Source organism: Macaca fascicularis, chromosome 16 (genome assembly GCF_037993035.2).
Source record: "Macaca fascicularis isolate 582-1 chromosome 16, T2T-MFA8v1.1".
NCBI lineage: Eukaryota > Metazoa > Chordata > Mammalia > Primates > Cercopithecidae > Macaca > Macaca fascicularis.
The window spans coordinates 67,537,766-67,551,208 of record NC_088390.1 but is presented as its reverse complement, the minus strand read 5'-3'; the positions used below and the strand labels follow the sequence as shown (position 1 = coordinate 67,551,208).

Here is a 13,443-nt window from a genome sequence, read left to right as displayed (position 1 = left end):
AAAAGTAAACCTCTTCATGTAAATGCCACAGTTAGTTGGGGTTTCTGTTTCTTACAGCCAAATGCAGTCTTGACTGATACAGATGGGAAGCAAGAGAAGATGGTCAAAATCAGGACTGAGGAGCATGTCAGGAAGTATGTGAGTCCTAATAACCTAGATGCTGAGTGTCTGGAAAGGACAGGTTAGAAGGGCCGGAACAAACATCGTGGCCAAAGTCCAGAGGCCCAGGCCACACCCAGAGCCCCCAAAATGAAAGATACTAAACCAAGATCAGATGTGCACTGACCTGCCCCTTCCCTCAGCCAAATGGCTGCTCTGGGACCTGCTGGCCCCTGAAGAAAGAGAGAAGAGGGGGCTTTTGAAGGGGGTATGAGGAGGACAATCGTATGGAGCGGGGTTTTGTGGAGCTGTGCGCGGGACTCTCCAAGGGTGGCTGCCTCCAGAGCACACATGGGATGAAGGTGCCCACGCTCAGCACCAGCAAGCAAGGCATCGAAGCAGGGCTCAGCTCCCGCCACACTGTCCTGCAAAGCACCGAATGAGTGAGCACATTTCTCAGCCAGGGGGAGCAGCAGATGCAGCCAGGAGGGAGGCTCAAAGCACAGCTAAGCACAGGCTGGAGGCATGGAGGGGGCGTCTGAAGCGGGGCCCACCTTCCGCCGTTGGAGTGCTCTTAGCATCAGAGGTTTCAGAGCCCAGTTCCTCAGATCCATCCTCAGCGGGGGTCTGCAGGGGAGATTCTGGAACACACATGGTGAGGCCTCAGAACGGCGGCCTCTCCCCAGCGCCCCCTTTTAATCTCAGGAGGAACTGGGGAGCAGTGTCTTGTGGAGCTGAAAATTGCTCCCCATGGAAACAGTTGGAACACGGCCTTGTGACAAACCCACAAAAGGGACCAACCCCACCTCCCTCCCTGCCAACATGACTGTGCCCCACACCAGGGCCATCAGACGAGGACACAGGTGATGTGCGTTTGCTCCTGGGTGACAGGAGAAAGTGCCTCTTAACCAGCTAGTGGTGCCACCTGAGGCAAAGGTTTATCTTCCATTGGTCAACGGGCAGCAAATACCAGAAAGCCCAGCTACGCATGAACCTTCTGCTTTGTTCATTGCTATTAATTAACAAGCAGACACCTAGGAAAACACTCAGAGATCCAACCCCTTCCTTGGAAAAGGAGTCAGCTCAGGGCAGACACGGTGCTTACTTCTAAGTGGACATTAGGTGGTGTTTGGATGCCATCAAGCGTCCACAGAAAGATCTCCAAGGACTGATGGACAAGCTGTGAGTTACATTTGAAATGGCAGCCATGGGTACCTACAAGAAAACTGTCCTTTCAGAATGGGAAGCTTGGGCAAGAGAGGCCCAAATGATCACAGTGGTTGACAGTCACACCCTCCACCAATAATGCCCTTAGTAAGGCAGCTTTTGTTGGCTTAATAGAAATTAGAAAACTACTTCCTCCTCCTAGAAGGACTGAATTGTCCCTTCCCTGTGGTACTTTGGCCACTGGGAGTCAATCTGCCCTGGTTATTTTATGGGCTTATCAATGCATCCTGCAGTATCCGGGGCAGAGCAGGTCAAGACCTTACCCTCTGGAAGGTTGAGACTTCTTGAGAGCCTGATGTATACAGAGCTGAGTGCTAGGTACTGGGAAGGGACAAAATGCTCAGAAGATACAGTCTGTGCTCTGGGAGTACACACTCTCCTGAGGGAGGAAGGATGGCCACACACAGCAAAAGACTCAAGGGCAGGCCCAAGGCCAGCCGATAGGGTCCTCCTGGAGGTGCCCTACCAGGAAGCGGGAGTTATAGGCTAGAGAGCACGGGACCAAGGGGCAAGATGGCTGGGTTCAAGTCCCAGTTCCACTTCTTTCTGGTCAGGTGGACTTGGACCTGCCTCTCAGGGCCTCTGTTTCCTCATTTGTAAAATGGGTGAGATGACCTCAACTCTACCTCCTAGAGCTGCTGGGAGAATCCCATGAGTGAATGTTGGTAAAAGCACCTTCAAAGCATGAGGATTTATACATGTGGATCTAGTTCTCATCGATGTAAAGGAGCCAAATGTTTATGGGGGCAGCCCTGGGCTTCTCTTCAATTCAATCCCACCTGGGCTGTCCACAGTGGACCATGGTAGTAAATCATGGCTCAAACCATGATGGGTGGGTGGATGGATGGATGGATGAATGGGTGGATGGATGGATGGGTGGATGGATGGATGGATGATTGGATGAATGTATTATTGGATAGATGACTGGATGGATGGGTGAATTACTGAATGATTAGATGGATGTATAATTATAAGGATGGATATATGAATTAATAATTTATTAGTTGGATGTATGAATGTATAATTGGATAGAGGTATGATTGGATGTATAATTATATGGATGTGTATATGTATAATTGAATGATTAGATGCATGTATGAATGTATAATTGGATGGATGTGTAATTGAATATACGACTGGATGATGGATGGATGGATGGATGGATGGATGGATGGATGGATGGGTGATGTGTAGATGATTGGATGTATGTATGATTGATTGGATGAAGATATGGGTGGATGGATGGATGGATGAATGGATGGTTGGATGAATGGATGATGTATAGATGATGTATGTATGATCAAATGGATAATGGGATAGATACAGGAAGGAAGAGATGGATAATTGGATGAATCGATGGAAGAATGAATGATGTAGAGATGTATGGTTGGATGTATGTATGATGGATGGATGATTGATGGATGAAAGAAAGGATGGATGGATAAATGGATAGATGGAGCTGGTGATGTACAGATATATGACTGGATATATGTATGATTGGATGGATGATGAGAAGGATGAAGGAAGGGATGGGTGGATGGATAGATGAATGGAGGGAAGAATGGATGATGTACAGATATATGATTGGATGTATGTATAATTGGATGGATGATGGGATGGATGAAGGAATGGATGAATGGATGGATGGATGGATGGATGGATGGATGGATGGATGGGTGGGTGGGTGGTGTACAGATGACTGGATGTATGTATGATTGGGTGGATGGAGGAAGATATGGGTGGATGGATGGGTGGATAGATGGATGGATGTGATGGTAGCATGTAAAGCTTCCATCAGAATTTCTGAGTTCTTTGCCAGTACCTCTTAGTCATCTTCCCTCAGCTTCTCCTGTGCCTGGCAATGCATGCCCAGAAAAGCCTCTCCAGTCTTCCCAGTGGTGTCTCAGCCATCAGATCAGTGGTTCCTCAGCTCTCAGCTCAGTGAATTCACTCCCCTCTGTATGACAGAAATTCCTCACTCTCATGCACATGGTGGCTGAATGGGTTTCCTCTGCTTTCTAATTGCCCTATTCATGGCTTAGACTCAACTCTGGATAGATCAGAGCCTCTAGAGAGTCAGGCAGATGGGGCCCAAATCCTGGCTCCACCACCTATTGGTTGTGTGATGCTGACCGAATTACCTAACCTCCCTCTGCCTCAGTTTTCTCCCTTGTATAATGGGCATGGAAGTAGCTCCACTGGCTCACAGGGCTTCTGTCAGCATGAAACTGTTGAATGCTTATTTAAAGCACTTTGTACCATGCCTGGCAGATGAGAAGCCCCCAATAAGTGGCAGTGATTATTTTCAGTCCTTGTCACCTTGGTTGAAGGGCCCAATGTAGCACTGCTCATGCTCACCAGCAGGAACTTGAGTATTTTATTTAGTGCTGATGGTGGTGATGCAGATATGGAATCAACTGGGAATCCTGGAGGGCCCCTAGCAGGTAGCTGACCATTGCACCAGATGGACAAAGTGGCTCTGGTCATATGAGGAAAAGTCAAGCATCACGTTGTAGTCACAGATCCCGTCAAGCACATGGGGACTTTTAGTGTGGAAACTGCAAACACTCCCTCTGTGGCACAGACTGCTGAGGGTCCACCTGGTGTCCATTCTCTCTACCTTCCTTGGGAACAGAGCCCTGATATGATATAGAACAGAGCTGTGCCCAGTTAAAAGGCCACATCTGCCAGCTTCCTGGGCAGGCAGGGGTGGCTGATGAGAAGCTAAGGGAAGTCATTGGATAGGAAGTCCAGGAAAATGTCTGGATGGGAGGAGCTCAGCTGAGAGGGTCTCCCTTTGTGCCCAGCTCATACCCTTCCTCCTTTTCCAGGGGCCTTTCTGAACATGAGACATCTTGAACATGGAAGTCACATACTCAGAATGGTGGGCTTTTTTTTTTTTTTTTTTTTTTTTCTGGTTGTATGAAAAGATCATTGTCAGTTCACTGGCTGTGCAAAACAGGCTGGGTACCAGAATTGGCCTGTGGGTCATAGTTTGTGGAGCCCTGCTTTAAGGAATGGCTCTGGGGCCTTGGTGGGGGACAGGATGAAGGGAGGAGGGTGTAAAGGTCTCAGGGCTGCTGTTGCAAAACCAAGGTTTGTGGTGAGGAGGTCTGTGTCGGATGGAATGGAGGTGAGGTCCCTGGGTGCTGTGGAGGGTTGTGGGAGGAACTGGCCAGGGTCATGATGGACAAGTTGATGGTGGTACCACCAACAGCAGTAGAGAAACCAGTAATGGCCCAGGATGGGGGAGCACAGAGTTTGGTTTTTATTTGTTAGGCCTGGGCATTCAGTGGAGTTGTCCCTTGGGCGACAGGAAGGCTCTGTTGAACTCTGAGAAAGGCACTCCACCTGGGGCAGGAGTAATTTAGAGTCACTTTCAGGATGGGGCTGGTTCTGTGCATGAAACAGAATGAGAAGATGAAAACAAGGCAAGTGGAATTCAAGTGCACTGTGAGATCAGACACCTCACACGCTTTGTTAAAACACCATCCCTGGACACCTGGCCTTGGCTGCACCCATCCCACAAAGAACAGCTCGTCCTAAACAAGCTTCCAGCACGAACATAGCTCCTTGGTCCTGGAGCTCGCAAGAGCCTGCAAACTGCCGCAAGAAGGCTTTGGACAAATGATAAGGCAGCATCATGCAGACTTCTGGGTTTCGTTATTTTTCAGAAGCCTTGACTGCCAGGGCACAGGGGCATCTATATGGGCATGATGGTCCCCCTTTCCCCAATCTGTTCCCAGCTTGAGCCCTACAGTTCTTATCATTTGCATTGGTCTCCTTGTTAAATTCCTTGGAAGGAGGGAAGGAGGAAGAAGCCCCATTTGCATGTCTTATCTGGAAGGCATAACAAGTTAACTCATCAACACCTTTTAATTCATTAGGGTGCACTAGTTTATAGGTAACCAACTTTCATCTACTTTTCAGCTGTCTTGGGCAGGTATCCAGCCATATTTCAACTCTTAGCATCCACTTAGACACTCTTTGTTCTGGTATTTAACATGTAGTTTCTTGTCTTCTGTCACTTATTTAAAATGTTGTTAGTAAAGTGACACCTTCTGCCAAGTCAAACCTGTCACACCCGACATAAAAACAGCTCCTTGTAAGCTTTCAGTAGCAAGAATTAATTTGATGAGGACTATGAACACCTTAAGTATTACTTGCTTTCTTGGAAAGTATGTTCTTTGGGTAAGCAATTTATCTTCAAATGCTTTCCCTTCAGAGCAGTTTCAAAAAGGTTGGCAATTTAGATTTTGCATTTTTGCATACAGTATATATAGTGCATATATATATACACACACATATGTTTTGGCATAGAACTTCTGATCATGTTTTATGTGAAAGCATTGAATAGTTTTAGCAAACATATTTTAGGCAACTCAAACACTAACTTGGTGAACTTGTCCTCACTTTACACATTAAATTTAGTTTCTCTTCAGAAAATAAGAGTGGTAAAACCCACTTCTTTCCCAGACTTTATTTCATTTTTGTTTTTTGAGACAGGGTCTCGCTCTGTTGCCCAGGTTGGAGTGCAGTGGTATAATCACAGCTCACTGCAGCCTCAAACTCCTGGGCTCAGATGATTCTCCCACCTCAGTCCCCCAAGTAGCTGGGACTACAGGAGTGCGCCACCACACCTGGCTAATTTTTGTATTTTTTGTAGAGACGGGATTTCACCACGTTGCCCAGGCTGGCCTCAAACTCCTGGGCTCAAGCAATCCACCTGCCTCAGCCTTCCAAAGTGCTGGGATTACAGGCATTAGCCACTGCATCTGGTCTCCTGGAGTTAATTTTAAAGGAACTTGTTATTTTGGAACAGTTTTAGATTTATAGAAAACTTGCGAAGTTAGTACAGAGAATATACCCCACATCCAGTTCCCCTGTTGTGAACATCTTACAGGATCATGGTACATTTGCTGCAGCATAACACATATTTTAAACTTACTCTAAGCCAGGCTGCCCTGCCTCTAAATAGAATGTCATTTTTCACTGGCACAATTCATATGAGGCATCTGTTGTGATTCTAACTTGAATTCCACCCAAGAGAGTTTAATAACTGAAGTTCCAAGGGGGCTTGGTGGAAACAGTGACAAGGGGGAAATATGGCCCATGTGGGGCTGCAGCCATGAACCTGCTCCGGCAGCCCACGGTCTGACCACGAGGCTCCTTTGTCATCTGTGAAGTGGATGTCATCCACCCTCACAGGCTGTTGTGAGCATCACCTATTGCCAATAGTAGAGTGCTACAAAAATGTCCCAATTAGCATTCTGAGGTAGTTCCCTTATAAGTAGGGTGGCATTTACTATCACCCAAATCAGGACACTTGAAAGAGAAAGCAGCACTATTTTTTTTTCTTTTGAGAAGGAGTTGATTGGGCGTAGTGGCTCGTGCGTGTAATCCCAGCACTTCGGGAGGCCGAGGTGGGCAGATCATGAGGTCAGGAGTCCGAGATCAGCCTGGCCAACATGGTAAAACCCTGTCTCTACTAAAAATACAAAAATTAGCTGGGCGTGGTGGCGGGCACCTGTAATCCTAGCTACTTGGGAGACTGAGGCAGGAGAATCGCTTGAACCCAGGAGGCGGAGGTTGCAGTGAGCCGAGATGGTGCCACTGCACTCCAGCCTTGGCGACAGAGCGAAACTCTGTCTTAAAAAAAAAAAAAAAAAAAGAGAGAGAGAGAAGGAGTCTCTTCTTGACATGGTTTCACCATGTTAACCAGGCTCGTCTTGGACTCCTGACCTCGTGATCCACCCACATTGGCCTCCCAAAGTGCTGGGATTGCAGGCATGAGCCACCGTGCCCAGGCTGAAAGCAGCACTATTTTTTTTTTCTCTCGAGATGGAGTTTTGCGCTTATTGCCCAGGCTGGAGTGCAGTGGCATGATCTAGGCTCACTGCAACCTCCACCTCTCAGGTTCAATTGATCCTCCTGCCTCAGCGTCCTGAGTAACTGGGACTACAGGCGCCCACCACCATACCCGGTTAGTTTTTGTATTTTTAGTAGAGACGGGATTTCACCATGTTGGCCAGGCTGGTCTTGAACTCCTGACCTCGTGATCCACCTACCTCAGCCTCCCAAAGTGCTGGGATTACAGGCGTGAGCCACCGCCCCCAGTTGAAAGTAGCACTATTAATCATGATGCAAACAGATGCGCTGGGATAGGCTGTGACACCCACACCCCAGTCCCAGGCACCTGGTGAGGGAACTCTTCATCTCTTTGTCAGGAAAAGAGGCCCCCAATCCCAGTTTCCCCCAACAGCACCAACTGCCGAGGGGCAGCTGGGAGAGTGGTTTCAACAGGCTAACCTTCGGGGTTGAGGTCTTGGAGGCTACCACCCTCACTTCACACATCCTGAGCACCAGGGTGGGGCGGGGACAGGGTAGGCAGTGTTGCAGGATGGAGAGGAGGAAGGGGTGGGAAACAGCAGAGAAAGAAAAAGATGGAGTGGGGAGAGAAGGAGAGGGAAAGCGGGAGCGAGGGAAGTGGGAGAGGTGGTGGAAAAGTTTAGTGGAGGGGGACACAGTGAGGAAGGGACTGAGAAAGATTTATTTATTATTATTATAATTGGACATGGGAGTCTCACTCTTTTGCCTAGGCTGGAGTGCAGTGATGGGATCTTGGCTCACTGCAACCTCTGCCTCCTGGGCTCAAGCGATCCTCCTGCCTCAGCCTCTTGAGTAGCTGGGACTATAGGTGCATGCCACTATGCCCAGGTAATTTTAAAAATTATTATCTGTAGAGACGAGGTCCCATTATGTTGCCCAGGCTGGTCTGGAACTCCTGGGCTCAAGCGATCCTCCCGCCACAGCCTCCCAAAGTGCTGGGATTACAGGCGTGAGCCACCATGCCCAGCCTCTAAGAAGGATTCAAAGGAGAAAACAGATCTCCTAGCTTGGAGCCACTCAGCTGCCCTCCCTGGGGAGCTGAATCTGGCAGCACTGGCTGGAGCCATCAGAAAGCACATTTCCCTCTTTCCATCACCACGTGATGGCTGACCTCAGGCAGGGAGGCTGCGCCAAGCTGCATTCCCCTCTCCCTCTCACCTCCTCACCCAGAGCTTCTCGGACACCTCTGAGCAGCCCCTGTTCCTGTAATGTGCCCATGTCTTCCTTCACCTCCCCCCAACCTACCTGCACCCACTTTCCTAATTCCCAAATTCCTCATAATCCAACACCTTCCCTGATTCAACAGATGGAAATCTGAAACGAGCGTCGAAACCAGTCCTGGAACCTCTCCAAGCTGGGATGGCCACTCCCTGTGTGAGAAAGCTGGTGGTCCCAGCTTCCCACAATCAGGGGACCTCCCAGAGACCCCACCCACTCCAGTGATCTTCCTGAATAGACGCATCCAGTAGAGGTCACTTCCCACCTTGGAACTCCATGGCTTCCATCCACTACCCATACCCTGGGCTGCAGCATGTTTTCTTATTTTTAGCATTAAAAGAGAAAAGTAGAGTGTTTGCCATTTTGCTTGCTTAGAAATGGGTATGGAGGCAGGGACTGAGTCCACCCTGCCCTCGGGCTGCACCATGGGCTGTTGCTGTGAGCACTCACTGCCACACCCGTGGAAAGAAGGGCTCCTTGTAGCACAAGCCAGCACTGAGACAGCCTGGACCAACCTTGAGACAACCTGAGAACTTGGTCCAACCCTTGGACCAACTCGGCACTCCAGCAGTGGGTGAAGGGCCAGCATGGGGAGACGGAGGGAAGGCTGTGTGCTCCGTGGGGTCCCGGACCATGTGGTCTGACAGTGAAATGAAACATTTCATTTGGAAAGAGAAAGGAAGAGGCGAAGTCAATTTGCCCAAAAGATGGTATTATAGAATATTTAGAAGTTGATGTCGTTTATTAATGTGGCTACAGTAAGAATCCCAGGGCTAACCAACTCTTGCTAAAGAGAGGCCAGTCAGGCCTGATCTAAGGAAGAGATAAAAAGCAACGTTTAAAGTCACATATTTTACATGCTAATCAATACTACTGATTTATAAGCCAACAGGTGTGGCTAACGCCTCAAAAAGTACCCTGTATTTGAAAGATTGTCAAGCCCCTGCAATCTTTGTCCGTACATTCACTCATGAGGGTAACTCAAGGTAAATTTCTTCCTTTTTTTTTTTCCAACAGGGTCTTGCTCTGTTGCTCAGGTTGGAGTGCAGTTTCATAATCACAGCTTACTGCAACCTTGAACTCCTGGGCTCAAGTGATTCTTCCGCCTCAGCATCCTGAGTAGCTAGGACTATAGACATGCACCACAACACCCAGCTAATTTTTAAATTTTTCTTAGAGACGGGGTCTTGCTATGTTGCCCAGGCTGGTCTCAAATTCGTGGCCTCAAGGGATTCTCCTGCCTGGGCCTTCCAAAGTGCTGGGATTATAGGCGTGAGCCACTGTGCCTGGCCATTATCTCACTGCTTGAGTTATCTTGGCCCACTCAAATTAATGAGGTTTCACTCTACTGACAATCTAAGACAATAATGTATTTAAAACGTCTTTACAATTCTGGATGCAAATTGTTCCTGCCACCCCTTGGCTTGCAGTGATCTGGGCCTGCTGTGCATGGCTGTCCACTAACCTTTCAGGCCAGCGTCCGTGTCACCCTCTTGGTCTTGGAGCATGGTGTAGCCCTCTTGATCTTTCCTGTCCCCCAACCCGTACGTCCCAGCGTGATCTTCCATCACATCGAACTCCTGGCGGGGCTCAGCCATCCTGGTTCAAGGCTCGCCTGGGGAAAGAAGAGGGGAGGATAAGTTCTAGGGAGTGTTGGGGGGCAGAGTGGGGGTGAAGAGAGAGAGGAGCCCCTCCTCCCAGTTCATGGCAGGCAGATCTCAGCCTCCCCATCACCCTCTCCAACAGCTGGGCACCCATCCTCATCCCTTGCTCCATATTCCTGCCCAAGTGTTATTTACGTCTATCCGCATGCTTAATTTACCAACACATTCAGTTCACATTCAAAACCACCAGGTGAGAGCGAGGCATGGTGGCTCATGCCTGTAATCCCAGCACTTTGGGAGGCCGAGGTGGGTGGATCACCTGAGGTCAGAAGATCGAGGCCAACCTGGCCAATAGGGTGAAACCCCATCTCTACTAAAAATACAAGAATTAGCTAGGCGTGTGGCAGGTGCCTATAATCCCAGCTACTCGGGAGACTGAGGCAGGAGAATCAATTGAACCTGGCAGGTGGAGATTGCAGTGAGCCGAGATTACACCACTGCACTCCAGCCTGGGTGACAGGGCGAAACTCAGTCTCAAAACAAAAACAAAACGAAACAAACAAACCCACCAGGTGAGGTAGGGGAAGTGAGCCTGACTTGTTATTCCCAGCTCTCTTTCCACTTCCTTAAAAAAATCAATGCTGCTGCCTAGCAGTTTGCTCTTTCTCTTCAATGGTGAAGGCAGGACTGAACAGGAGAGAATGGCATCAGCAGAGCACGTCTGGTAAGGAAAGTGAGGCACGGAGAAGTGAAGGGATGGTTCAATCAGATGCCAACTGGCAGCAAAACCAACTCTTGACCCATCGGGGGTGTCCTGACTCCTCCAGCTCTGAGCTCGCTGGCTTCCCTGGAGTCAGGCTGTGGCCCCCACTCACCGCACCGTCACCCACCAGGTCCCCCAGGTGTGCGTTCCAACGGTGGCTCTCCCAGTGTGCTGAGAAGCACCACACAGGGCCCAGTAGGGGCATGAGGCTTGGGATCTGAAGAGCAACACATACCCTTTTTCCCCAAAAGTCCCAGCAGGGAGAGGCTGCTTCAGCTCAACAAAGCCGGACAGAAACCACCATTTGCTCACACTTTGTCCTCATCTTTATTGTGAATTATTATTATAATTATTATTATTTTAAAAATAACTCACAACTTTGAATTTCTGAACTTTGTTTTTTTTTTAAGAGAGAGTCTCGCTTTGTTGCCCAGGCTGGAGTGCAGTGGTGCTATCTCTGCTCCCTGCAGCCCAGGTGAGCCCAATTCGGGCTGTCCCATTCAACCTGCAGCTAAAGCTTTGTGAACACTAAGAAGTTTAATGAACACAGTAGTTTTGTTCTTTGGATTTGATCGATTCCTTTCAATGACCAAGTTTCTCCTCTTGGAATATGGTAGACAGAGGTGTGAAAGTAAAAGTAAAACTCAGATGTGCTGGCTTTTCTTTCACATTTGCATATTTTCATATTCATAGCTCATGGCTATAAGAGGCCTGAATTTTCTTTTTTTTTTTCTTTTTTTTTTGGCCCCTGTGAATAATCCAGGATAAATGCTTTGTAGATTTTTTTGGGGGGAGGAGGGACGGGGTCTCACTATGTTACCCAGGCTGGTCTCAAACTCCTGGGCTAAAGTGACCCTCCCATTTCCGCCTCCAAAAGTGTTGGGATTACTGACATAAGCTGCTAGCATGCCTGGCTCTATTCATATTTTGAGTAAAACAGTACTTTGCTATTTCTTCATGAGAAAAGTAATACAATCTTATTATAGAAAATGTATTTATACAAAGCAAGATGGGAAGAGAAAATCATCCCTCTGCCCAGAAATGATTACTGTTGACATCCTGCCATACCAGACTTTGACAGTCATGGATTCAGCTTTTGGAATTTTGGTCCATCATAAGTGACGTGAGATTCCAGGAGAGGGGGCACATGCCATCTGGCTGAGGAATAAATTTGAACCCCTCTTCCTCTATGGGGGCAGTACAGGAGTGAGGCACTTAGTAGGGAATGAGCCCAATCTTCCCAGCTGCCCTGTCCCATCCCAACACGGCTCTGCTGTTTTCAGTCCTCCAGGGCACACAGTGACTCTGATGAAGAGGCAAAAATGCCATTGCCTTATGAAAAATGGCCTTGAAGCAAAAGAGAACATTTTGATCACATTTGAAAAGGCAGATACTGTGTGGTACGAGGGCTTGACTTCTAATGAATGTATAACAGGAAAGATCAGGCACTTGCGCAAACGTGTCTGTTTTCATGAATCTGTGGATTTACAAAGGTTTGGGAATGTATGTTAAGGATCTGTGATATTTCCCTCTAGCCTCTTAGTCTATGCATTAAAAAATATAGTTGCAATTTCCTGACCTCGTGATCCGCCTGCCTTGGCCTCCCAAAGTGCTGGGATTATAGGCGTGAGCCTCCGCGCTGACCCCCTCACATTCTTTTTGCTTCTCTCTTCAGGTCTCAGTGCTCATTCTAACGACTTGTGTGGACTATTAATTTATGAATAACATTAACCCTTGATCATATTTGTGGCAACTGTCTTCTCCAGTTGGTTGCCTTTTATTTTGGTTTCTGATGGTTTTTGATAGGCAGGGTTTAATTTTTATATAGTCAAATCTGTTTTCCTTTGTGATTTATTCCATTGCTCTATGGTACAGAAAGATCATCCATTTTCTTCTAGGTTTTTAGTGGTCTAATTTTTCATATTTATTGATTCATCTGGAATATTTTTAGGTTTAAGATGGAGTGAGGTTGAAAACTTTCTCCCCAAACACAACAGCTAAAGCCAATGGACCCAGGCCTATTTGCAGACCAATCTGCCCTCTTTCCCAGGTCAATGCACCATGTACTCTGTCCCGTTTATCTGTCAGTTTTGGTGCTAGAGCCTCCTGATTTAAGCTTTGGATCTCAAGTCTTATTCTCTAGGTGGGCTCAGATATCATTTTCTTTTTCAAAATTATTTTTGAAACCTTCTTGTAAGTTTTGTCTTCCAGATATATTTTAGAATTTTTTTTTTTCCTGCAAATTCTCAAAGCTCCATTGGGATTTCGGCTGGAATTGTATTATAGGCCAACACTATAAAAATTGCTCTCTTCATATTTAGTTTTCCCACCCAAGAGCACAGTATGCTTTTCCATTTTCTTCTGGTTTCTGAATCTCTCAGTTGGGGGTGGAACGTAGTCCCGCACCCTTCCTGCCATGGCCACATCGCCCTGGGCTTTACACCGCTTTCGTGAACGGGCCTCTCCCCGTCAACACACGGATGATTAATTAACCAGGGCTCACAGCAGAGATGTGGCTGGGGCACCAATCATGGCTGGGGTGCCAGTGCCGGGGCCGCCACAGTGGCAGTGGTTCCATCAGAGGTTTCCAGGGAATGAACAGGAGAGCCATTTCCCAAGCCTCGTTTGATCAGACAGAAGTGA

General features: G+C 47.8%; 1 protein-coding gene across 50 annotated transcripts in view; it reads right to left on the bottom strand.

Moving 5' to 3' along the window:
- Nucleotides 1-13,443, bottom strand: part of MAPT (microtubule associated protein tau) — a 132,291-nt gene that overhangs the window by 56,090 nt on the left and 62,758 nt on the right. For 37 of the 50 annotated variants that reach the window (XM_065531775.2, XM_074020017.1, XM_065531774.2 and 34 more), the window contains 2 exons: nt 9,899-10,048; nt 654-740 (listed from right to left, as the gene is read on the bottom strand). In XM_065531775.2, coding sequence (XP_065387847.1) covers nt 654-740; nt 9,899-10,031 — 220 coding nt within the window. In that variant the 5' untranslated portion in view covers nt 10,032-10,048. The remainder of the gene's footprint in view (nt 1-653; nt 741-9,898; nt 10,049-13,443) is intronic. The other 13 variants (XM_074019997.1, XM_065531783.2, XM_074020003.1 and 10 more) reach the window with 1 other exon arrangement.